At 44.9% G+C, this 25389-nt stretch overlaps 6 protein-coding genes across 12 annotated transcripts in view; 4 read left to right on the forward strand and 2 right to left on the reverse strand.

Moving 5' to 3' along the window:
- The window catches only part of LOC148341464 (copine-8), a 32515-nt gene extending 31193 nt beyond the window's left edge, over positions 1–1322 (forward strand). Inside the window, exon 20 of the transcript XR_015839725.1 lies at positions 1092–1322. The gene's annotated coding sequence lies outside the window, so the exon portion shown is untranslated. The remainder of the gene's footprint in view (positions 1–1091) is intronic.
- A 1846-nt stretch (positions 1323–3168) lies between these two features.
- Positions 3169–5646, reverse strand: alg10 (ALG10 alpha-1,2-glucosyltransferase). The gene is made up of 3 exons (XM_088281087.1): positions 5293–5646; positions 4706–4903; positions 3169–4558 (listed from the first exon to the last, which is right to left on the reverse strand). Exons 1-3 carry the CDS (start codon positions 5455–5457, stop codon positions 3497–3499), a joined length of 1425 nt encoding a protein of 474 aa, XP_088137213.1. The 5' UTR covers positions 5458–5646; the 3' UTR covers positions 3169–3496.
- tprkb (Tp53rk binding protein) lies at positions 5278–6839 on the forward strand. The gene is made up of 4 exons (XM_088281135.1): positions 5278–6081; positions 6162–6284; positions 6363–6539; positions 6611–6839. Exons 1-4 carry the CDS (start codon positions 5941–5943, stop codon positions 6695–6697), a joined length of 528 nt encoding a protein of 175 aa, XP_088137261.1. The 5' UTR covers positions 5278–5940; the 3' UTR covers positions 6698–6839.
- LOC148341467 (uncharacterized) lies at positions 6790–8430 on the reverse strand. The gene is made up of 7 exons (XM_088281124.1): positions 8327–8430; positions 8038–8220; positions 7780–7961; positions 7584–7714; positions 7381–7529; positions 7220–7309; positions 6790–7121 (listed from the first exon to the last, which is right to left on the reverse strand). The coding sequence occupies exons 2-7, from the start codon at positions 8213–8215 to the stop codon at positions 6880–6882; spliced, it is 972 nt and encodes a 323-aa protein (XP_088137250.1). The 5' UTR covers positions 8216–8220; positions 8327–8430; the 3' UTR covers positions 6790–6879.
- On the forward strand, positions 7922–12539 carry trmu (tRNA 5-methylaminomethyl-2-thiouridylate methyltransferase). Of its 2 annotated transcripts, none has more exons than XM_088281102.1 (11): positions 7922–8625; positions 9269–9434; positions 9512–9618; positions 9911–10033; positions 10104–10276; positions 10342–10395; positions 10479–10545; positions 10629–10729; positions 11180–11324; positions 11403–11485; positions 11542–12539. In XM_088281102.1, exons 1-11 carry the CDS (start codon positions 8544–8546, stop codon positions 11689–11691), a joined length of 1251 nt encoding a protein of 416 aa, XP_088137228.1. In that variant the 5' UTR covers positions 7922–8543; the 3' UTR covers positions 11692–12539. The 2 variants fall into 2 exon arrangements, with proteins under 2 accessions (XP_088137228.1, XP_088137236.1); XM_088281110.1 differs by having other exon boundaries at positions 8528–8673.
- Positions 12540–13544: 1005 nt separating this feature from the next.
- Positions 13545–25389, forward strand: part of celsr1a (cadherin EGF LAG seven-pass G-type receptor 1a) — a 41714-nt gene continuing 29869 nt past the window's right edge. For all 6 annotated transcript variants that reach the window (XM_088288431.1, XM_088288432.1, XM_088288433.1 and 3 more), the window contains exon 1: positions 13545–17225. In XM_088288431.1, coding sequence (XP_088144557.1) covers positions 13706–17225 — 3520 coding nt within the window. In that variant the 5' untranslated portion in view covers positions 13545–13705. The remainder of the gene's footprint in view (positions 17226–25389) is intronic.

A 25389-nucleotide genomic window follows, 5' to 3' on the forward strand; every position in this document is an offset into this window, starting at 1 on the left:
TCTCGTGTTATATTGGTTCCAACTGCACTCAGCCAAAGCAAATTGGAACCAGGAAATCACATGAAACTGATCAACGACAGTCATGAAAATAGTCCAACTTCTAAATCAGATTCAATCGATTTACGTGTTCTTTCAAACTTTTATATTTTGTGTACTTTGACAAGAATGTAGTATGATATCATACAAACATATCCGCAAACGCACCACACAGTCCCCAAAAATGCCAAACAAGTACACACGATCCCATTTTAAACTTGTTAATGGCATAAACAGCAGACATTTCCGAGCCTGCAAATTTCATTGATGAATTGACATGAGCTCAACTTGTGTGCGCGCGTGAGTGTGAGTTGCCTTTCTACAAAGCGTTTGAATCAATGTGAGGTGTTAACACACAAAGACTTTTGTTTACTAAAAAAAAAAAGCTATCCAAATACTATATTGTACGCTCGTCATATCTTCGAAACAAATGTGCACTATGTTTGCATGCACAGTTTTGCAAAGGATGCACCAGTTCCTTTTTCTTTTGTTTCAAAACAAATGTGTGTTTTGAAGTATATGATCTGAAAAATAATTGTACAAAAAAAATGGCCTTAACTGATTTTTCTGGAAATTGTGCGATGCCTTCTCTCGAGAAATAATTTTTGTGTCAACTGTTCTATTGCGTTCTCGTGTGATTTCTTTGCACTTAAATATCAATTTTTTGGTGGTTGGAGGGTTGGAATGTTCAATTAATTTTTCTTTGTGATTAATAATCGGAGAAAGCATGGCTGAATACTGATTGTCTTATTACATATGATAGATGACTATTTCTGTATTGAACTCTGGATTTTTAAATAAATATTCATACGAAAAACTGTGAATGAGGTCGACGCTTGCTTCAAGAGTCAATTAGAGTGAGATTAAAAAAAGTACCAAAATACTTTGCGTTTTATCCGTCGGAGGTTGATTGCGCTCACAATAACTCAGCGGGTCCTTCGGAGATGAGTGAGATGACTGATTAGCGCAAAATTGCAAACTTCAATCGGCGATCTTCGCAGTTATGTTTCCTCTCCCTTCTGCATTACTAATTTTTTTTTTTTTTTAACATTTAGGTAACACTAGCGTTGGTGGAGAAGCACCAGATGGCGGTAGTTGCCGACGGCGTCCAAAGAATAAGCAACACTTGCATAAAGGTGGCAAAAGTAATCACACTCTATACTTAAGTTGAAGCGCAGATGCGACTCGTCGACTTTCGACGATCGTTAATGTCGCGGCGGCATATGGATTGGCTGCTGATAATCTCACAGTACGCTTCTTTACAGATGGGAAATTAAATTATTCGACATGCGCTTTACATCTGGTGAAAAATGTTGAATTAAAAAAAAATAAAATACGAGCTCCCATGATGTGAATTTTTGCAATAATATAAATCAAATGAAGCCTTCACACAATTACAATCAATTTATTTACGGTAAATGATATCAACATGTTGCTATGGTATCGGTTTTTGAAACATATTTCATAGCAGTCTAATGCTTCCAATTTATCGATACGAGACTGATATTGAATATTTATCCAGCCCTCATCAGATATTAGTCGTTTACCAACGGACCGCTAAGGCGTGGATGCTGATATCAAGTCCAATACAACCACCTGGTATCGATCTGATACTGGCACTGATATCAAATATCTTTTTCAAACTCTTATCTGATCCTGATCATATATGACTGATTTTTATTGTTCCAATACTGAAGTTTATAGCATTTTTTTTTTTATGAATCCAATTTTTGCCGCTCAAAATCTTGACCTAACGTGCTGGGTCATATCCTCAACCGAATAGGTTTAAATAACCCAGCATTGGCTAGGTCACGTTGGTGTCAGCGTGTTATCCTTATTCCGCTGATATCAACCCCACATATTGAAGTCTCCATCATGCCACGCACAATCGTGTGTTTAGACCAAACCCGAGTGCCTCGTGTTGCCGTAAATAGCTGAAATTTTCCCAGCGTCCCTTGAGGCCAGGGGAGGAGATGGCGGAGGGAAAGGTGCTAATATCGCTGTCAGTCAAACATGTGACGCTGAGGAATAGGACTTGTCATTCAGTGCAAACTAAAACAAGCTTGAGATTTCTTCAAATGAACACATTACTGTCCAAGGACCGATTCTTTAAACTCTTGACTGGAATGATTACATGGTGATTAGTGTAGACAAAAGGTCATGTAACTTTTTTTTTTTATCAAAAAGATGTGATGTCTTGACTGAGTCTAATGATCAGTGCACTCTGTGTCTGTCAAAGCAGGGGCACAATTATGTGCGCTTGTCACTTCCTGACATGGCCTGTCGCCTAGCAACGCGTCGCCGAGACGCTGCTAAAGTTGGAGCGCGTTGGAATTTACATGCACAGAAATTGGAACAAAATACAAACGCAGGGAACTTTGGCGGATTTTTCATTTAAAGAATCGTGACTCTGGTGGGACTGCATTAGAAAGTTACGTTTTATTTATTTATTTTTTAGTATCATTTCAAAACCCTTTCCAAGTTATTTTTTCGCGATAGGCGGCGTGACTGAAATGGTTGTTGGCAGCTTTTATAATTACTGTGCCATTAAAAAAAAAAAAAAAAAAAAAATCAAAACACATCATTTAGCCTCTCCACCCACTGCACTCCCACAGTTCTTTTATAAATAGAACAGTTTCTTGTACGCTGTTATTGTTTTCTTATCACGGCTATAAGATGGCACGCTCATGGTGTGTTCGGGGACCTACAGTAGTGAAATAATTATATATATATATATATATATATATATATATATATATATATATATATATATAGATAGATAGATAGATAGATAGATAGATAGATAGATAGATAGATAGATAGATAGCTGAAGAATATTTTCAGCCTCCCATGTAACTGAACTCAATAACCGGAATTGAAATCTCGTGAGCTTTAGCTCATGCTTTTGGTGTTTTACTGCCGGCAACAAATGCATTTTATAACAGTCAAGGTCCAATTCGAAGGTCAGCATTAAACGTACTTTTTAACTGCTTGAGAATACTTGTACAACAGCACCCCCTGGTGGCTGGTTCTATGTACTGCATGATTATAGGATTTCCTTATCCAGAAAATACTACTTTAAATATTACTACAGGTTAAATGCAATTAAATATAAAAGCTATGTATGCAAACTCAATTGTAAAATGTATTTTATTCATTTTAATTCATTCATGACAACAATCGTAGGAAGATACAAGGAAATTGTCCATAAAGAGTTAGGGAATAGAGAAAAAAGACAAGGCATTGACATACAGGGAAAAAAAATCTAAGTCAACATGTTAGGGGGGAATGTCTATTACAGTACAAATTTTGTAAAAAAAAAAATCATTTGCCTCTATAATTTTACAAAAGCCACCCAGAATAAATTCGACAATGTCCTGCTTCCATCCAGTGCAGTCTTGTATTGAATATGACATGATTATCTTTCGGTCCTCCACAACCTCCTGAAAGTCCCTCAATTTCACCACATGAACCTCTGCGTGGCGGCGCTGTCCGGCCATCGAAACGTCTTGGCAACAAAGACATAAATGGTGACGGCGTTGACGGCCGTGTACAGCGCGAACTCCAGCGCCAGTCTGGGCAGGGACGGCAGTGGCATGTGCAGACGGTACATGAGGTACGGGACGATGAAGTAGCGGAACTCCAGGAGCTTCTGCGGGACAGTGGCGGCCACGAGACACGCCAGGAACGCCGAGCTCCAGAAGAGCGAGCGCGGCTTGAGCGAGTCCAGGAAGTGCCAGCCGGCGAAAATGTACGCCGGGATCAAGAGGAAGCGCAGCACCTCGTGCCTTTGGAAGAACCTCTTCCACACGTAGAAGGTGAAGTGGCGGTTGTCCGCCAGCAGGTACTTGTGGACGGCGGTGAACTTCCACACCAGGAGGACGGAGACGACGGTGGCGACGAGGAAGAGGATGGGCTGCTTTCTCATGGCCTGCAAGAAGCGCCGCACGCGGTGGTGACACAGCGAGACGGGCAGGGAGAAGAAGAGGGAGAAGGAGACGAAGTAGAAGAGCTGCGGGAAGTTGAAGCAGGCTTCGTGGTTGGCGCGGTCGCCCACCACCACGCCGCCGTTCAACCACACGAAGGCGAGGAACCCCCCGGCCACCAACGCGTAGGGCCACGCCACCAGCAGCACCGCCTTCACATGCCCGGCAGAAGTGAAAAAATCCACGCTGAAAAGCAAAACTCGTTTGGCGCCGCTTGGGGAAAGCGGAACCTGAAACGCAGCGGACTTGTCGTCGGACTTTTTGGAATGCGCCGCCCTCCACGCGTCGTCCATGTGGCCGGCCACAAGGGTGCCGGCGCAGAACGCCACCCACACGATGTTGGTTTGGCGGAAGAGGACGGCGCAGGCGGCGAGCAGCGCCGAGGCCTTGTGGCAGCCGTGCAGCGTCATGAGGTAGGTGAAGAGGATGAAGAAGGTGGAGCCGGCATCCGTGTAGTAGAGGAAGTTGAAGAAGTAGAGCACGGGGAAGGTGGAGAGCGACAGCGCCGAGAGGATGCGTCGAGCGGCTGTTCGCGTCTGGGAGACGACAAACAAATGTAAGTCACATTTTTAGTGTATATTTTTATTAATTTTTCGAGGCTTTTTTATTTGTTTTAGTATTTTTTTTTTCATTTTGAATATTACTTGTATCAAATAATATTTTAACACCAATTTGAAAATAACCTTCTCCTTCGGGTGCAGCCTGCAAATGAGCCGGTAGAGCAGGTAGAGGTTGCCGCAGTTGAAGAGGAGGTTGATGAAGCGCAGCATGGCCGTGGAGCACACCACCTCGCCGGTCATGTCGGCCAGTCGCACCACGGGCTTGATGATGCCCACGGAGACGAGGTAGAGGCCCGGGAGGGTGGTGATCATCGGGTCCCACTGCGAACAAAAACACCGGCATGTTAAAGATGGGAAACTTTTTATGGTGATTTTATTGCTGGTCCTTGGTAAGTTTAAATACACGAGCATTTTTTTCCACAGTTTTTTGCAGCGTTGAGAAGCGCGGCAGTCATTTGTGTACATAAAAAAAAAATCCACCGGGTTGCATGATGGGAAATGTAGTACTATGGCCAAATATGAGTTTTTATGGTGAAATGTGCCTAAGAATGCTATTTAAAATGATGCAATCACTGCAATATCATTAAATGGACGGTTTCGCCATTTTAATATTTTTGCATCGAATTAAGGGTCAAAAATCGCGTCTAATTTGTCTGCGGATTAGCTACACCAGATAATCCGCTAGTGACTACGCCATTGAGATACTTAACCTGGTTGAATTTCCCGTGGCAGTATTTTTGGGCCTGGGGCACATGGAATATCTCGTCCATGTAGGGCTCTCGTTGCTCTCGGGTGACTTTGGAGAAGAGCAGGCAGGACACCAGAAAGTTGATGCTGCACAGCGCGGTGAAGATGTAGCCTTCAAATTTATCCATTTTCTACACGCGATGTAAAAATGCAAATGCTACCGGAAACTAAATATGGATGCTGCTCATCTGTGGCTTAACCTGCGTTACTACAATATCCTAAATAAAAAGTAAATGATATTTATCCTTTTGTTTAGGTTGCAGATGCTAAACGGAAGTGGTAGTATTGTTGTAAGCGAAGGGTCCGCTTTAAAAATAGGCTCGATGTAGCAACATCGACTACGTATAGAATTCCTAACTATTTGTTGTACTTGCCATTAGTTTAATATATTAAAATATTGAATCACGGTAACACATATATACTGAATTTAATTTAACGCTATATAATTGTGTAAAATGTAATTTCTATATTGATAAAGCGACTTTTGTATTGTCGGTCTACCAAAGTGCGACTTTCTGGTGTTGCATTGTTTTGGGTCCCCCGCTCACATTTCTCCCTCATGTGCGACGTCGTTTTTTTACTCCTTTAATGTGCTCATTATTGGTTTAAAAATGCATTCATCCCAGACGCTGGAACTTTTCCCCGACATCACCGTGACACAAATTCTTTTTAAAGATGTCCAAAATGCCGCCGAGCTACGGCAAAACGCCGTGGAAGGGAAAATAAAAGGTGCGCTGATCAAGCCCACAATGGTGAGTTTCTAGTTTGGAGAATTTTTCTGAAATGTGTTATTAAGATTCAAAATGTAATTTTCCTTATTATTATTTTTTAGCTGGTGAGTCCCTTCCAAGTGTTGGTGGCTGCAAATAAGGCTGTGCACTTACACAAACTAAATCAAATGAAGACAAGAGGCTTGTTTTCAGAGATCATCTTCAACCTGTCACATACTAATAATGTAAGTTTGCCTTTCTTAATGTAGGGAAAACATGCTATTTTATTTTCTTTTACCTGAGCAAATACTTCCTTGACACAGATCTCAGAAGCCTTCAAACGATTTGGCGTCTCAGATGGTGACAACTCCGTCCTCGTGGTCCTGGTCCACAACAAAGAAGAATCCCACCTCGTGAGCGACATTTTGACCAAAGTGGACGGGCTGCAGATTCCAGTGGATGACATGTCGTCCATGTCAGACCTTGAAAAGATTAAAAAGGTACCGTTCGATAGTAGACACATTTGTCTCAATGGATTTAAGCCACATTTCGGTTGTCTTTTGTCTTTCAGCTGTACAAAATCAGTCCTCAGGAGGAGAAGTGCGGCACTCTTCTGGATGCGGTCGTTTGCAGAATGGCCACTAAGGATGTAATGTAGCTTCAAAAAGTCCCTGATCGAGTTTATTTGTCCATAAATTAGGATGTGGGTAATAGGTTTTCTTTTGTCCAACAAAATGCAAATGAGACAAATTTGCTTTATTTCTTATAAAATGTGTATTTAAAAAAAGAAAAAAAACATGTCAGTGATTTTCTTCGGTTACGGACTGAATTGCACATCCGTCATTCGGGGAAATTTGCAAGCTCGTCCTTTCCGATGTTCCCCCCGCTGAGGATGCACACGACGTCCCTCCCCTCCAGTCGGGGGATCTTGGCGGCCACGATAGCGGCGAAGGCTGCCGAACCGGACGGCTCCACCACCAGACCCGCTCGGTACAGGGTCGACACGGCCGCCTTGATGTCGTCGTCGCTCACCAGGACGATTTCCTCCACGTGGCGCTGGCACAGCTCATAGGGCAGGGTGCCTGATAATGGCCAAATGGTCTTCAAGTGCAGTATTTTATTGGATACCTCGGTAGGTCTTAATTTTTATGATGTTTCGACAATATTTGTAAGATACTACCTGCAAATGGTGGCGCAAGTCCTGAAGCAATGCTGCTCGTGTCCATCCCCACTGGCTTCTTCTCTAGGAAGCTCTTGTACATGGTGCAGGCTGAAGTCAAGCGTTCACATCAGCGTTGACTTTCTGGATCACATTCAAATTACACGACAATTTCTTTTTACCTCCTTCTGGTTCCACCCCGTAGATTCTGGTCTTGTCACATCCTGACAGCTTGACTGCAGCAGCCACACCGGCCAGCAGCCCGCCTCCTCCGCAGCATACCACCACCACATCAGGCTCAGGCACCACCTCCAGGACCTCCAGACCCAAACTTCACACACAGTCAAACTTTTTTCGACTTGAATGCGTTTCATGTAGCGAGTACCTGGCATGTCCGGCGATGAGATCCAGGTCATCGTAGGAGTGCAGAAAGGTCATGTCGTCGTCCTGAACGCAACGCTTCACCACATTCATCAGACATGATGTGGGGACACGCTCCACATCCACGCCAAAATTCTAAAAAAAGACGCAAGGGTGCGTAAACTACTGAATAATGCGTTAATGTGTGCATAACCTTTGACCTGTATGAGGACGGATCTGGACACGGGGGCAGTTTCCGGCATCACCACTTTGCCTTTTGACCCGTAGAGTTTTGATGCATATGCAAATGATTTGCCATAATTCCCCGCAGACATAGTGACAAAATTGCCGCCCTTTGGCCTCCTAGCAAACTGATTGGCCACACCTCGAATTTTAAAGGACCCTGTAAGGCAAAACCCCAGTTCAGTTGGATTTAACTTATTAATATTCTTTTGGGGGATTGCCGCCCACATTCTTGCCTGTTCTCTGCATGTTCTCCAGTTTAATATGGATACTGTGGGCCTTGTTGACCGGCAGGGTCGTCTGACTCCAAGAGATCATGGGGGTGTTGATGACACCCAATGGGCTTCTCCTCACTGTCTCCCTGGCTTGGAGTAGAAGATCCAGGGTGACGTTGTCTGCAGACACCTCACCCATCTATTCTGAAACAATAGAAATATATATTTGCCTCACGAAGAAATCATGAGTGAACTTAAAAAATGTCAATTCAAATTCTGAATGTTCCATAATAGTTTAAATCCGATTCACCTTATTCGTAAAGACTCAAATGTGTGCAGCTCCGTGTCGGTGTTACAATATTTATGTCCCCCCCCCCTCGTCAAAAATAATTTTTTCCGCGGTGACTTGGCTTTCAAGTCGGACGTTTATCTGCGACGGACTAAAACATGGCCGTGCGCGATAGCGGCAGATGAGTGTTTTAAGCCAATGAATTTATTTTTCTTCTTGCTGGTTTTAGTTGCGGAAGATGGGTGTTATACGGCACGTCGTGTGCGCCATGTCGGGCGGCGTTGACAGCTCCGTCGCGGCCTTGTTGCTGAAGCGAAGAGGTGGGTCGAAGTCACATTGACATGGACGGCAACAGGCCACTTCATTAGGTACACCACTGACACCCAATGCAAATGAATAAATAACATCACAAATAAAGTAATGCTAGTTTTGCTGAACCAAATTTGATGTTTATTTGGAATATGTAATAAAAACATTTTTTTCCATTTTAGCAATGAGTAAACAATTACTCGAAAATCAAAGTGAAATAAAAAGAAACACTATATATATGTATACATACAAATTATATATATATATATATATATATATATATATATATTAAAAAAATAATAATGGATTAACCGTGATCATCATCCATCCTCTTGTGTTTTGTTTTACACACTACTTTTGTACATTACTTTGAATTGTTTTAACCATGGACGTGGCTTTGAATCCTCACTCAAACTATTCCATGTTTTTCACCTTTAATTGATATGCAAAATATCTCATGGAAGTGTTTCCACATAATGTTTTAAAGTTGTAATTCCCCCTTAAATTATAACCCCCCCCACGGTCCCGAATATTTGCGAGTAATTGATGCCTCTCGGCTTTGTTACATTATTATTGCTGTTTGATATTCCATCGTGTCAACAAATTAAAAAAAAATTCAGACTGTCGAAATAGTCACAACATTGCTCATTTCAGGCTATAACGTCACCGGCGTTTTCATGAAAAACTGGGACTCCCTGGATGAAAGTGGGGAGTGCTCCACAGAGAAGGACTGTGAGGATGCTTACAAAGTGTGCCAGATGCTGGACATCCCCTTCCATCAAGTGTCATATGTCAAGCAATACTGGCACGAAGTTTTCAGGTATTCACAAAGGCCAACATACGCGCCCGAATCGCCTTTTCCTGCCTTTCTAATTGTGCTCATCTTCCTCTTTTCAGTAATCTGTTAAAGGAATACGAGAAAGGAAGGACCCCTAATCCTGATATCATGTGCAATAAGCATATCAAATTCAATCATTTCCACAAGTACGCGATAATAACTCTAGGTATGTTGCACTCTACAACAGGGGTAGGTGCTCGACATTTTTGTGCCACATTTGGGTTTTAAAAACTGACACATGAGATAAAATGTCTGTGAATGTTGGAAATTCTCATCAAAGCATCAATTAATTGGATAGTTGCAACAATAGGAGAAATAAATTCTTCTTCTTCACACGCTTTAAGTCACTACTATTTTTATTTTGTAAATTCCAAAATTTACTTACAAAAAAAAAAAACAACTAACAGGAAAGTGCAAATTTGTACTTTTCTGACTTTCTCTTCTTGGTGCTTTTCGAGGTGGCGACGCAATGGCAACCGGTCACTACGCGAGGACCTCCCAGGAAGACGAGGAGGTTTTCCAGCAGCCCCCCAAAACCGCCCCCGTGGTCCTCTTCAGAAATCGATTTGAGTTCCGAAACCGTACGTGTTACCGTCACTCGGCAATTTTCCACCAGATTTCTCCTCACCCCCCCCCCCCCCCCCCCTGCAGCCGTGAGACTGTACAAGGGGGCCGACCTCGTCAAAGACCAGACCTTCTTCCTCAGCCAGATCTCCCAGGATGCCTTGCGGCAGACCATGTTCCCTCTCGACGGCCTCACCAAGGACTTTGTGAAAAAGATGGCGGCTGAAGCGGGCTTTCACCACGTGCTGAAGAAGAAAGAGGTGACTCCAAATGAGCGCATTTTTAAACCACATTTTTTTGTTTAACACCCCTTTGCTTTTTCCAGAGCATGGGCATCTGCTTCATTGGCGAGAGAAACTTTGAAAACTTTATTCTGGAGGTACGTTCGGTAAACTGATTGATAGAGAAGAACATTTCTAAATTCCGTGGGAAGTTTCCAATTAATATCCTTTTCCCTCATAGTACCTTGAACCAAAACCTGGCAACTTTGTATCCATTGAAGATGGAACTGTAATGGGCACACACAAAGGTATGTTTTCATCTGTGTGCACGGAATTTGAATCCAGTGCACCCCCCTAACTTAAAGACTCATCCTTTTATTTCCATGTCAAGGCTGGTTCACGCTGACACTAGGCCAGAGGGCGCGGATCGGGGGACAGCGGGATGCCTGGTTTGTGGTGGACAAGGATATCAATACGGGCGATGTGGTGGTGGTAAGATTTCTGCTTTGAACTCGAGTGACGTGAAATGTCATCAACCTGAGAGGAGCGTCTCCTACGTCAATTGTCGTCTTTTTGGTGGAGAAAAGTCTTGGCCAACTGGTTTGAGTTTCAGGATGAGAAAGTCTACAAAAAAAATAAAAAGTATGAAATATGGCCAGCAGATGGCAGCATTGCGTCTATCAGCATTGAACAAGCCAGAACTTGGAGTGTTTGTCATGTTGAATCTATGGCAAAGAGCGCAGCAAAAGCGAGAAAACCTGATGATGAAAAATAGATGACCAAAATAGTCAGAGCTGCTAATTTGGAGATGATAAACGGAAGATGTGCTTCTTCAGTGCCTCTCGATTGGCGTGAGGCTACCCAGCAAAATGTCCCATTTTTCAAATTTCACTTGATCAACAGTCACAACAATTGACTCATTTCATTTGTGATTGGTCTCAGGCGCCGTCGACCAATCACCCGTCTCTTTTCCGCGACACCCTACGGACGGATCGCTTCCACTGGATCGCCGAGGAACCGCCGCCCCAACTGGCCCGGACCAAGATGATGGAGTGCCACTTCCGCTTCATCCACCAGATGCCGCTAAGTGTGTATTGAATGCTTCGGCAAAGAATTTCAATGCCGAAAAAAAAATGGCCAACTTATTTTTTGGAGTGCTTTGCAGCTCCCTGCACTGTGACTCTCAACATGGACGGCTCGGTGTGGATCTCACTTGCGCAATCGCTCAGAGCTTTAACGTCTGGACAGGTAACAAAAAAAAAAAAATTCAATTTTTTCTATATTTCAGAGACTCCCTCTCTCAGTTCGCAGTGCTCTACAAAGGCGACGAGTGCCTGGGAAGTGGCAAGATCATCCAGCTGGGGCCCAGCGACTTCACCATCCAGCGGAGCCGGGAATGTTCCGCAGCAACTCGGCTTAGTAAAGACGAGCAGAAGCCAGAACCGGTCAGATGACACGGCGTTGTAATAATCCCAAAAAAGTCTGAATTTTGATGTTTTGGTGACGGTTCCCGCAGAGTGAGGGAAGAATCCCACTTTTTACAACACCCAATTTGTGACAAATATGAAATTGACCATATTTGGAAATTCAAAGTTTCTACCCAACGACCATGAGATCCAATTTCCTCTTTTATTATAATTATTTTAATAGCAATTTGCATTTGAAATCAGAAGTAATGGTAAGCAAATATCTTGGGAGATATTGTCGAATTTCTGGGGTGAAATTTTATGTCAACGCACTGAACTTGCTTGAGTGGGCCTCCGTAAATGATGTGAAATTGGCATCCGGTGTCAAAGTGCACCATATCTTAGGTACATATATTTATTGCAGATAGCATGTCGGTATTAAAAATATGATGGTCCAAATTAGGTTCATTCATTGATGGGAATATTTATTTTCTGTTTATTCATGTTGTCTCCAACTGCAAAAAAAAAAAGTCGCTTATGAATGATTTATCGTAATATTCTATGAGTGTGCGCCTTTCCACCCTGTTGTCCAGAAAACCCACCAAAAAAACAAAAATCTCAGTCCCACGTAACTACATCAAGTTTATTGTTCCAACCTTTTTCATAACGCGAATTGATCACATTATTTCGAGATGCTTTCGGGTTATGCGTTGAATTGATAGTTGCAGATATATGTTCATGTTTTAACAAGATCAACAGGAAACGGTTAATGATAGAAAGCGTTGTGAACCAAAATGATGAGTCGTTTGCGTGATCAAGTTTTGCGTTATGTATTGTGTGTTTTAGGAAAGTTTTGAAATGCGTACAATTGCACCAAAGAAATAGTCGAGTCGACTCTCATGTCCTCGTTGACATCAACTGGAGCGGCACGGAAATAATGTGACATGCATGTTGTGCGGTGAAAAATATGTTATAACAATTATCTTCTCACAAAGTTGCATGATACTTAGGCCTTTTTGTGTGCGTGTGTGTGGCATCCTCGAAGCCATAAACATCCATTCATCCTTATATCTTCTGTACATAAGAAACTGAAATTGAAAAGTCCAAAACTCTCTACTAGAAATATTACCTTATTAAAATATTAGCGCGTCGTATTATCGAAAGGCAAACCATCATTTTAAGAAGGTGACGATTTGCTATTTTGCTGTATTTTAGTGCCTGATATAAAAGAACTTGCTATTAAAAAGTGTTACTGTGTTTGCGTTGTTATGCAGCTTTTGTCCACAACGGGGCGGTGTTGCACAAGTTAACCCCCCCAAGTTGGAGTCAATTGTTGCATGCTTACTTGCATCTTTCATATTTAATCAGATTAAATTATATATGTATATTTAATGTTTCACTTCGGTCTTCTCAAGATTACACATTAACATTTCTGAACGAAAATATTAAATGATTTTTTTTTTCAAAAATGCGTATTTATTATTCATACATACGTTCTTAGCCTGATAGTAACTAATCTAAAAAAGAACACAAATGCTTTGCGATTATTGTAAAATAGTCAACTCCCTCCCCTTTTATGCACTTTAAACAACTTATTGATGTATTTGAGTAAAGTTACAAAGGCAGCAATGCTCTTTTAAAGTGCATCAGGAATTGAAAGGCTGCTTCGTCTTATTGTCATAACAATACACTTGTGCGCATCGGTTACCCGGTCAGGGCTACTTCCTAAATCTCCATGAGAAGAAAAAAGGAAAAAAAAAAAGACCCCCCTCTGTAAGCATCCCGGTGGGGGACTCAGCAGGTTTATGCTAATTAGCCCCTCAAGGAGGAGGAGGAGGAGGAGGGAGGAGGAGGCGAGCAGCGGAGCCATTTTGTACTCATTTGAAACGACCCAAGGCTGGAGTGCGCTCCGTGGATCCATTGACAGCATGGATACGCAGCTTCCTTTCCCACGGAAAAACTTCCGACATGAAGGATAAGAGTCGAACGCGACGCCGGGAGCGGGAGAGCTGCCTCGGATGAGTTTGACTTCAGTTCCCTGGGATTTGTTCCGTTGCCAAGCATGTTGCTGTGGAGCGCGTGGATTTGGGTTTGCGTCCTGCTCAACGCGCCGACACTGGCGTGCTTGGAGCTTCATCTCAATGAGTCTGTACAACCCGGGACCGTCTTGGCCAACCTGTCCGTCGGACCGGGCTGGACGCACAAACTGGACAGGGATTTATCTCCTGATTCCTCACGGAGTATTTTCCAAGTAGGGAAGCACAGCGGAGTTTTTGAACTGTCCCGAACTTTGGAGTGTGCGCGCACGTTTTGGAACCCCGCGCCGGTGCACTTCACAAGCACCTCATTGACTTCTGGAGATGTGATTCTAACTCATTTGAAAGTGTTCGTCCATGGACAAGACTGCTTTATCAAATACAAGAGAAAGACATTTCAAAGCAAGCCTGACATCCACATTAAGCACAATTTCAATGTGGAGGAAATGTCCTGCCACCTTGCGGGGGATTTGCTGTTCAATGCTGCAGAACTTTTGCATTCTATCACAAGGAGCACATCCTTTTTGGACACGATGTGCGTGGGACAACATTTAGCCGCACTGTTTAGAGATGGAGCTTTGTTTCTAGCTGAAGACTTGTGTCCTGGGAGCATGAGCGTGCAGCCTGAAGTGGATTTGGATTGTTCTTTGCACACCTCTGAAGGCACCCAGCTAAGTCTGAAGCTCACGTTGCGGTTTGGAAATCTGCCTCGACGTGGATCTGTATCGGAAACTGCCGAGTCCACCCGAAGAGGTAAGCGGCAGGTGAATGCCTCCCCGCAATTCCAGCTCCCCAACTATCAAGTGTCTGTGCCTGAAAATGAGCAAGCCGGGACCCAGGTCATCACCCTCAAAGCCACCGACCCCGATGATGGCGAGGCGGGGAGACTGGTGTACAGCATGGAGGCCTTGTTTGACAGCAGGTCCAATGACTTTTTCACCATCGACTCTCAGACAGGCAGCATCGCAACCATTCAGGCATTGGACAGAGAAGTCAAAGACACTCACGTCTTTAAAGTGATCGTTAGTGATAACGGCACGCCGAGAAGATACGCCACGTCTTACCTGACGGTCACTGTGAGCGACACCAACGATCACAGCCCCGTGTTTGAGCAGACAGAGTACAGGGTGAGTATACGGGAGAATGTCGAAGTGGGATTTGAAGTGATGACCATCCGGGCTAACGATGAGGATGCCCCCGCTAATGCTAATATGATCTATAAAATTGTCAACGGCGACGGCGTCAACTCCGTCTTTGAGATCGACCCTCGGAACGGCCTGGTGAGAATCCATGAGCGCCCCGACAGGGAGACCAGGGCGCAGTACCAGCTGACAGTCGAAGCCGACGACCAAGGCAAGGAGCCGTGTCCCCGCCGGGCCACCGCCACCGTCCACGTCACTGTCGAGGACGAGAATGACAACTACCCGCAGTTCAGCGAAAAGAGGTACGTCGTGCAGGTTCAAGAGAACGTGGCCATCAACACCCAAGTCATCCAAGTGGAAGCGACAGACAAAGATGAGGGCAACAATGCGAAAGTTCATTACAGCATCATCAGCGGCAACGTGAAAGGACAGTTCTACATTCATTCCCCGACTGGCGTGATTGACGTTATCAACCCTCTGGACTATGAGATGGTTCGGGAGTATAATCTGAGGATTAAGGCCCAGGACGGTGGCAGACCTCCGTTGATTAACGGCACGGGGATGGTCGTCGTGCAAGTGGTGGACGTCAATGACAATGCTCCCATGTTTGTGAGTACCCCGTTCCAGGCAACTGTTTTGGAGAATGTTGCCGTCGGCTACTCCGTCATTCATATTCAAGCCATCGATGGCGATTCAGGGGAGAACGCCCGGCTGGAATATCGGCTGACCGACACCATTCCTGGATTTCCGTTCAACATAAACAACAGCACCGGGTGGATTACAGTAAGCGAAGAGCTGGACCGGGAGACCACTGAGTTCTACAGCTTCGGGGTGGAGGCGAGGGATCACGGCGTTCCTGTAATGTCGTCGTCGGCCAGCGTCACCATCACGGTGCTTGACGTTAACGACAACGTGCCCACTTTCACGGAGAAAGTCTACTCGCTGAAGATCAACGAGGACGCCGTGGTGGGAACGAGCGTGCTCACGGTGACTGCTCTCGATCGGGATGTCAACAGTGTGGTGACCTATCAGATCACCAGCGGCAACACCAGGAACCGCTTCGCCATCACAAGCCAGAGCGGTGGTGGTCTCATCACTCTCGCCCTGCCCCTGGACTACAAACAGGAGCGCCAGTACGTGTTGACCGTCACCGCCAGCGATGGAACCCGATCGGACTCCGCGCAGGTGTTTATTAATGTGACAGATGCCAACACGCATCGGCCCGTCTTCCAAAGCGCCAACTACCAGGTGATGCTCAGCGAGGAGCAACCAGTGGGATCCACCGTGGTGATGATTAGCGCGACGGATGAGGACACGGGGGAGAACTCCCGCATCACATACATAATGGAGGACAGCGTTCCTCAGTTTAAAATCGACCCGGATACCGGCGCCATCACCACCCAAATGGAGATAGACTATGAGGACCAGGCTTCCTTCACGTTAGCCATCATCGCCAAAGACAATGGCATCCCTCAGAAATCCGACACCACCTATGTAGAAATCATCATCCTGGATGCTAACGATAACGCTCCTCAGTTCCTCCGAGACATGTACCAGGGGAGCGTGTTTGAAGATGCACCCATCTACACCAGCGTCCTCCAGATTTCGGCTTCTGATAGAGATTCCGGCTCGAATGGCCGACTGAGCTACACATTCCAGGGTGGTGACGATGGAGATGGGGATTTCTTCATTGAGCAGTATTCCGGTATCATCAGAACTGCTCGCAAACTAGACCGGGAGAATGTTCCCGTTTACGACCTCAAAGCCTTTGCTGTGGACAGGGGCGTTCCGCCTTTAAAAGCTGCTGTTCCCATACATGTGGTCGTTCAGGACATAAATGACAATGCTCCGGTGTTCGAAAAGGATGAACTTTTCATCGATGTGGAGGAAAACATCCCCGTCGGGTCTGTTGTGGCTCGGATTACCGCAACAGACCCCGATGAGGGCACAAATGCTCAGATAATGTACCAAATAGTTGAAGGGAACTTTCCGGAGATTTTCGAGTTGGACATTTTCAACGGCGACCTCATTTCCCTCATCGATCTTGATTATGAGACCAAAACGGAGTACGTCATCGTGGTGCAGGCCACCTCGGCGCCGCTCGTCAGCCGAGCGACCATACACATTCGCTTAATGGACATGAACGACAACCTGCCGGTCTTGAAAGACTTTGACATCATTTTCAATAACTACATCACCAACAAGTCCAACAGTTTTCCATCGGGAATAATCGGGAGAGTACCAGCTCGTGACCCGGATGTGTCTGATAAGTTGCGGTACACGTTTGAATCTGGGAACGAGCTTAGTCTGCTCTTGCTAAATGAGGACACGGGGGATCTGCGGCTCAACAAGGCCTTGGACAATGACAGGCCTCTGGAGGCGCCCATGATCATCTCCGTCTCTGGTAAGACACCTTTTCAATAATGTCAAATTCATTTCTGTCGATATTTGTAAACAGCTTTTAATGAGTTTTCAAGATAAGGGTCCGAGTTGATACAAAATCGTGCTAACTGGTCGTGTTTTTTGTTGTCATGACAGTACTAGCGGGAAGAGTGCTGTAGGCTCTTTACGTGAGCCGGTTCAGCTGCTTTGTGCCATTTGGGTGATGGATGTATTGTGTAAAAGACGATAGTTGAGGTCATAAAATGTGTTATTTGGAGGGCTTCCACATAGCTGCTTTGTTGTTGCAGTCACTGTTAAGAATCTTGCGCAACTTTGAGTGTCCAAGCCTTGGCTCTGATCCTTGGGGGGGGGGAATTGGTGTTTTTCAACTTCCAAAGCAGACTTTGTGCTTCAAGAGTTAAAGATTAGACAAATGCAAACACATGGACATCCCCGCCTCAACCAGCAGGGCGAGGACTCCGGTGTTGGCAAGTGCACACAAGCAAGTGTTGCGGGTTCCATTAATCAGGCAGTCAGACGGGATCCATCTAATACCCCGATAGAATAAACTAGCCAGTCATCTCATGACAGCTGCTTGCTCAACCTCCTTTGTCTTTCTTTGTGTGACCCCCCCACCCCCTCCCCTTCCTTGTTCTCTGTTAAAGTGGGCAAACAGCCCAACCCAGCTAGCTCTCCTCCACTCTTGTCAACTATTTCCTCCCAAAACTGAGCGATGCCAGCATGGGAAACATTCTTTCGGGATGCAAATTGCCTAAATCTTTGAACCAATAGGGCGAGCCTGCTCTCATTCCTAGGGTCATGTTTGGTCGGGATTCTTATTAGGAAACGGCCTGGAAAAGTTTTGGGAGGTGAGACACGGGTGGTGGTGTAATGCACACATCAGGTGGTGGAAGTCTTTCACCTTGTTTGAGCTGTGGTGTTGTTTTGCTAAGTGACTAGCGCCCCGGCTTTGTCTCAAACAAAAGACACACTGTCCTTTTTATGACTCTTAAAGACAACCCACAGAGGGTCCAGGGGTGGGTGAGGGAGGCTATTGGGTGCCTGACCTCAATAGATCCAGACCTTCTCGACCCCCCCCTCCTCCTCACTTGATTCAAAGCCCCCCGTGCCCTCCTGTTTGTCAATAACAGCTGACAGCCCTTGGTGTATCCGTGACAACAGTGACCTCTTGATGGTCCCGAAGGGGGCTTCATTAGTTGTTTCCAGTGTCCTGTAGACCTCTCCGGGTAAACGAGTGAAGTTGATGCATGATTTCTTTTCTAGGATTCGGCTTTTTTTGTTAGGCCTGGGAATGTTTCTCCATCCCCCCCCCCCTGCAGAATTCCCTGCTATCTCTCCTGAGATATACTCGCGTAACCCATTGAGCTAGCCACAACACTGTCCCGTCTGTACTCAAGAGATAGAGTAAAAGAGCGACCTGTTAGCCAAGGCCTACATGTTCTTTTTGTGAACGCCCTTATCTCGGCTCGTCAAATTTCACGTTAAAACATTCGAGGGGTTCGGGAAACGATAACTATCCGCTAAGGTAATGCACCTGTTTTCTTCCTCGTGAGTGGAGAATCGTTCTGACTCTTCAGGGTTTACGGTTAACCGCTTCCCGATTGCCCGGGGCAAGTGAAATTTGGCCACGGGCAAAAGGTAAAATTATGGGCAACTTGCCCGACCGGGCAAGCATTTTTTAAAGCAGCCAAATATCTTTAATTCCGACGAAAACTGTGGCGTGCACTGTATGGTGATGGTTTAACCCAGACACCCCCTTATGTTTTGGTATGGTCCATTGGCCTTATCGGGGGCAATGGGCGGGCGCTACGGGGATCAGTTAGTTCAGTGAATGTCGAGTTAAAGTAAACGTCAATAAATCCCGCAGTATTGGAACTCGCTGTAGTTGCATCCTCATTTGAAGTATGAAAAACACAACATAAAATTGACAGCCGGAAGTTTTCTTACCTTCTGCGCATATTTACAAGTGGCGACGAGTTCGTTCAAATCCGAACATTTCGGATTCCTCTGACATGACTAAAATAGCTAGAATATTTTTAAGTAGACAATTCAGTTGCGAGTGAGGAAGGGAGTAATATTTGATTATTGGCTGTTAATTCATTAGCTCCATCATGTGACCTGACATAGTGTCAGTGACTGTGTTCTGTTTATGCTATGAAACTTATGGAGGCAGCACCACAGGCACTGGTCTGAAAGGAATACACAAATTTCCCACACTCATAATTTATTCATGTGATTCCTCAATTAATAGGCTCTCCTGGACTTAAAATTGATCATCTGGATTGCTGTAATATCATTTTCCCAATTTAACAAACTACAATTAACATTTTCAATAACTGCACAGGATGATACATGCTGTTGTGAGGAGGGTTTCATGGTTGATGATGAAAACAAGATTAATTTATGTTTATCAGATTATATGTTTATTTACATTTCTGGCGCACATTTTACAACCATAAACATTTTATTCTTAGAGAAAAGAAATTGTCACTTGCCCAAGTAATTTGGCCACTCGGGCAAGGCAAATTTTAGTGGCACTTGCCCTATGGGCAAGCAGTTTTTAAAGTTAACCGCGAACCCTGCTCTTACTAACGAGCTATCAGACAACCAGCCAAAAAGCATCTGAGGCCTTAATTTCCCAGATTGTTTTATCAAGTGGGAATCATGTCGTTTGAATGTTGCATGCACCTGATTGGCACTCGGTTGCCGGCTGGATAAGTGTACTTCTGGTTTACTTGGAAGATCAGCAGTGATTGATTCCCTGCTGTCTTCTGATCTTCTTCTCTATGGCCTTGTTGAAAGATGACGTGCTGCTACACGCACCACCTCCTCTCCAACCCCCCCTGCCCCGCCATTCTTTCCCCCCCCCCCGTGGGGCTTTGGGCTGCCATGCATCTGGTTTGCTTCTTAATCCTGTTCAAGGAGTTGCATAGCTCAGTTTTTTTTTTTTCTGTTTTCAATGGGGCACCCCCCCCCACCACCACAATCCACACTTTCACCCCCCCGCCCCCCTTTCTTTATGTTTAAGTTCCACTAAGCCACTATCGCAGCATATAAATATGGAAATGGCCATTTTTTTTGGACAGGTGTGTTATGACTTCTCTGATCCACTTTGGTATCTGGGATCGCTAATATGCTGCAATGCTGTATGTTAACCAGTATGAGTATTTTCTTTATTGTCCGATCGTCCCAAAAAAATGTGACGTTACTTGAGCAAGTGTACCGAGACTTATCCCGACATCAGGGCGTCACCTGTGAGAGCAAAGCTGGCCAAAACCGAGGAATGACCCCAACCTGCTCTGCAGACAACCTGTCACCTCCAATTGATGGATCCATCAAGAGAGGTCCTACTAATGAGGGTCTACGCGGGTAGACTGTAACAGATGTCAAACCAAACTCCTCACAAAAACCTTCAAGAGGAGTCTGTGAATTGCTAGCATCGGGGGAATGTAATTGTGAAGTGCTGCAGTCCTTCAGAAACATGCTGTGTGACATCATTTTTCAGATGTCACACTAACCAGTGATGTCCCCTCCCTTGCTTTCTGTCCCAAATGTTCTTTGCTCACGCTCTCCCTCTATCTTACGTTTTCCTCTTTGCTCAATGTCTCTCTTTGTGCGGGGCCATGCTGTTGTCTCTCCCCACGTGGTCGTCGCGGCTAAACCCGTCCCGGGTGGCTGCGGAAACTTATTAGATTACAGTTGTCCCTGCCTTTTGTCTGCATGCTTGTCTGCTCAAACAAGTTCACCAAGCTCGATACGCCGGTATCTTCTGTATACTTTGCTCTCAGGTGGAGGGGGAAAAAAAAAAAAAAAAGTTAGTGGAGTGTTTGCCTTCAGGCTGTAGGTTTGAAGTGTAAATACCAAGTGACCTGGGATGGTCACTTTTCGACTCCGCTGATGTCTGAATGCTCAATTACAGGCCAGAGATGCTGGTAAAGGGCTCATAAAGTTCCTCTTTTGGTAGAAGATTGCAATTAGAGCACCGTGGATTGGATGCATACATTTTTTTTGTGCAAGGGTCAAGTGGTCAGACTGGCGGAAAGCGGATGTTCCAGTGTGGTGTTGTCTCGTCATGCTCGCGCGTTTGCCGTGGGGATTTCAAAGAGTGCCGTTGTTTGTTTGCAAACATAGCGGCCTCAGGCCGAGGGGGGAAAGGTGAAGGATGGGGTCGGGAGGGAGTATTCTGGGCTTTCCACATCGGCGTTTGTCAGATATCCATGTCTTGGTCTTTACATTCTGTTCTGATTTTCATGCTGCACGTCATATCATAAACCATCGTCTGATGTCTGTTGGGGTTATCAAGACCGCAACAAGACGCTAACCTGAAACATATTTGCGCTCACACAAACGAGACAGTCTTTGTTGTCACTCACGGCTGATGAAATTTAAAAAAAAAAACCTCGGAGCGCTTCTCTAGTGTGACACTAGAAACGTGGTGTGATGACTCGCTGGAGGAATGTTAAGTAATGCAAAGAGGAGCGGCAGGAGGGGGGGCGGGGGGTGACTGTATACGGTATGTCACCAGGCTGAATGACAAGTGTGGGAAAAGGAATGATAGCAAAGGGATTCTAAATATCGTACACGCTGAATTGATTCCCCCCCAGCATGTTTTGTTTTGGAATTCCAAGAATTGTCTAACTGTATACACATTATGAAATCTCAAGCTGGTTGTACTGCGCCGTTGATGAAAGCTGACACCGTATAATGACATCGTCTTTAATTGGAGCTTAAAATGCTGATCCTCTCAAAGCGTTGATCTTGGACTTGGCGGAGTGGCGGTGGTGACAGGTGTGTTGCCTGACAGGCAACACTTGTGTTTTCACTCTATGGGCTCGCTGCTAGTAGTGTTGAGGCAGAAAGTTACTCCAGAAAAGCACATTTTGCTGCGTTTCTTGTCTATGGGTGGCATTTTTGGAACGATTACCTTCGAGAAGCCTGTTCCAAAACTTCAGCTGCTTTTTGAAACCTCTCTCCAACCAATACGGAGTTCACTTAGCGTGCTTAATTCAATGTGGCAATTCTCCTGACACATTTTGTCAAGACGCACAAGCAGTCCCCACAATGCTTCTCTGTCTGCTTGTGAGATTTGAAAATGAGATGCCTGCTGCTCTCTGCCATCCGCATCTCTTTATCAAGTTAGCGCCTCGTTCCTTCAAGAAAAATAGCTCAGCGCTGAGTTTCAGACGGTCATTCCCGTTGTAACCCCAGTGATGCCACTCTCCAAATCCAACATCTCTTTTTGAATTGTTTGGTCTTTATAGGGTTGGAAGAACCACACCCAAATAAACACGACTCCCATTTTCTTTCTTGAGCATGATCCACTCTCGCAACAGTGGCTTCAAAGCCACTTGTGTCGCCCACCTCGCAGCTTTGTTTCGAAGGCGTCAAGTGATTGTCCGCAACGTGTCGAGAGTCACACTCTCAGTCATGGCCTCACAGGATGTTTTCAATATAGTGTCTGGTAGTTTCCTTATCGCGGGGGTCAAGTTGGTCTCCTCAAGTTTTTTTACGTGCCATTAATACACTTCTTGATTTTTTTGCTAAGGACACACTAGCTGTTGCGGTTTCGCTCCGGGGCAATGATCACACACACGGTTCTTCCCAGTCCGCCTGCGCACTTTAGTCACTCATGCCGTTTTGGTCCATGACGAGGAGGAGGAGGGCTGCGGGGCCGTTGCGTTCAAATGCTCTGTTATTACCAAAGCGATGACAGATTCTGGCCGCATACCTTTGACACTGCGTAACCGATACCGTCTCTTTGTCTTCCTGATGGAACCATATCAATGTTTTGAGCCGTTGAGGTGGCTTGATTCTGATCTGAAATAGAACGGTAGTGCTGAACTTTTCTACGGAATTCTGACGCAATTCTGTATTTGATGGCAAATTAAAGGTCCAGCATTCTAATTATATATCGTAGACGTGAATGGCGACTCGAGCCACACACATTGAGGACGCGGCCTCTGTGTATTGCCACCCTTCCACCACAGGAATGCCAAGAAACCTCCTTCTAATTGACGTGGCTATAAAACGTGCATGCATGTGCCGTCACGCTCGTGGACATTTGTGCGTGTCGAGCGTTGGAAAAAAAGGCATGCCAGTGTGAGAATTGCTCCGATAAATATGCTCATGCTTGTCGACATCGTACAGTTCGGTCCCGAAGAGCACTGACGGTGATGTGAATAATTTGACTTCATGGCAGCGTTACCCTGTAATGAACGAAACAATAGAGCGGTGCGATCCAACCATTTTTGTGTTCCTCCTTTTGGGCCTTTTTCCCGTCAAGACCAACATACCGGCGTTTCGTCCGAGAAGGTTCTCAGTCATCCGGATGGTGGCGATCCGCAGAAGTGACTTCTAGGTGTGGTCATAGCAGAACTCCACATCTTAGAACTGAACGTACCCGCGACGATCGCCAGATTCTAAAATTCAGAACCGAAAAGTAATGACGAGCATTCTAATAGGTCTCCCGTTGCTTTTCCGCTGACAAGCGTTCAGACATGTCACGACATCCCCCTTTAATCATTTTTCTTTTAAATATTCGCATTTTTCTTGATGGATGGACTTCAAGTGGGTGTCTTTGGGGGTCGTCTTTGGGGCGTGTGCGTGCAGGTTTGGGCAGTCGAAAGATTTACCGTTCCTCAGCCCTAATAAATCCACTTTGAAAGGACGGCGCAAGTGCGATTGTGCTGATGAAGAACGATTAAAGGGACGCCAATAACTTGGAGCGGGAAAGACACCTGGAAGCCATTACATGCGATGATTAGTTTATGGATTCAGATTTTTTTTTGATCCCCGTCTTTTAATGATAAGTTCTGCCTTGCTAGTAAAAAGATGTGACGCGACGATGAGCCACGCTATGCGGTGACAGTAATTATTACCTTAAGTGAGGAACAAGCCTCGTTCCAGGTCCACTCGCTCATTATTTTTGACAAACTCCGGTCACGATGTGAAGGACAGTTTTAAAACAGTCCAGATTGTTCATGCTATTTTAAAAATGTATTTCTATGTGCCGGAGCGAACATTAGTGTCACGCAGTTTCAAAGTGACATGCTTGTGAGATCTGGATTGAAGAGTGAAGTACGTCTTCATAGCGTAAGAACGTTTAAGATACTAAAGTTGTTTGTTCAAGTTAACTACCAGCCGAGTTAAGAAAAAAAAAAAAAGGATCTTTGACGTCTTTTGACGCCAATGGTAATAAATGAGTTAGTAGACAACTGAAGAAAATCAGTTTTCAGGATTATAGATATTATTCTATTTACAAAGTGCGTTCCCAGCACCAAACGTCAACAGATTCGCCATCCAGAATTAAAATTTCATTTAGTTTTATGCACAGTGATATTTGTCATTGAGATTTTTGGACTGACTATTTTTTTGGATTGGTGCCGTATCATAAGCTGCAATTCCACTCCGATCCTGTGGGTGGAAGTAATGCCAAAAACAAATCGGTTGACCAATAATTGAACAAAATTAGTTTTCAGGATAATCATTTAGAATAATGATCAACCCAGCTAATGTATTTTATTTAAATATATATTTTTCCCAATTTTATTTTTTAGTTTGTGAGGACAGTGGCGCACCCCGCCACATCTTTCCTGACACATTATCACGCGGCGTTCTCGCCAGCGGTGTCACCGAGCACAATGCTGACATTTGGATGACCCTGACGGGTAAACGCCGGGTGTGGCTGCATTTCCTATAAGAGCGCGAATAAAGGAGAAGTAGTGTGGTGATTTAAGACGAGGAGGGAAGAAAAGGATGCAAAAGAAGCAGGGGCTTCTATTTTTACCCTCACATTCCCTCTTTTTTTCACCCGCCGACTTCAAAGAATCTCCCAGTGAGAGGGAATTATTCCCCTCCACTCAAGCGTGCTGCAGTTCTCTCCTCCACTTTACCTTTTCAGCACCCCCCCCCCCCCCCATCAGAAATGCACAATGCATCGTGGGTATGACCTCTTGTAGTAGCAGATTGGCCGTGAGTTAGATTCCCGCAGTGGCATCTGTGTTTGCATCAAAACTCTTGGCTCTTCACAGACGCGCGATTAAATCAATGAATTATTATTTTTTTTTTTTTTTTCAACTTGACCTGGTTGCCCTGCTAACTTACTTAGTGACTAAATGGATGACTCGGACTCATTGTTTGGCGACTTACCAGCTGGCTCGCTTCAG

Source organism: Idiotropiscis lumnitzeri, chromosome 2 (assembly GCF_059441095.1).
Source record: "Idiotropiscis lumnitzeri isolate Australia: NSW breed Sydney's pygmy pipehorse chromosome 2, RoL_Ilum_1.0, whole genome shotgun sequence".
NCBI classification, from domain to species: Eukaryota; Metazoa; Chordata; class Actinopteri; order Syngnathiformes; family Syngnathidae; genus Idiotropiscis; species Idiotropiscis lumnitzeri.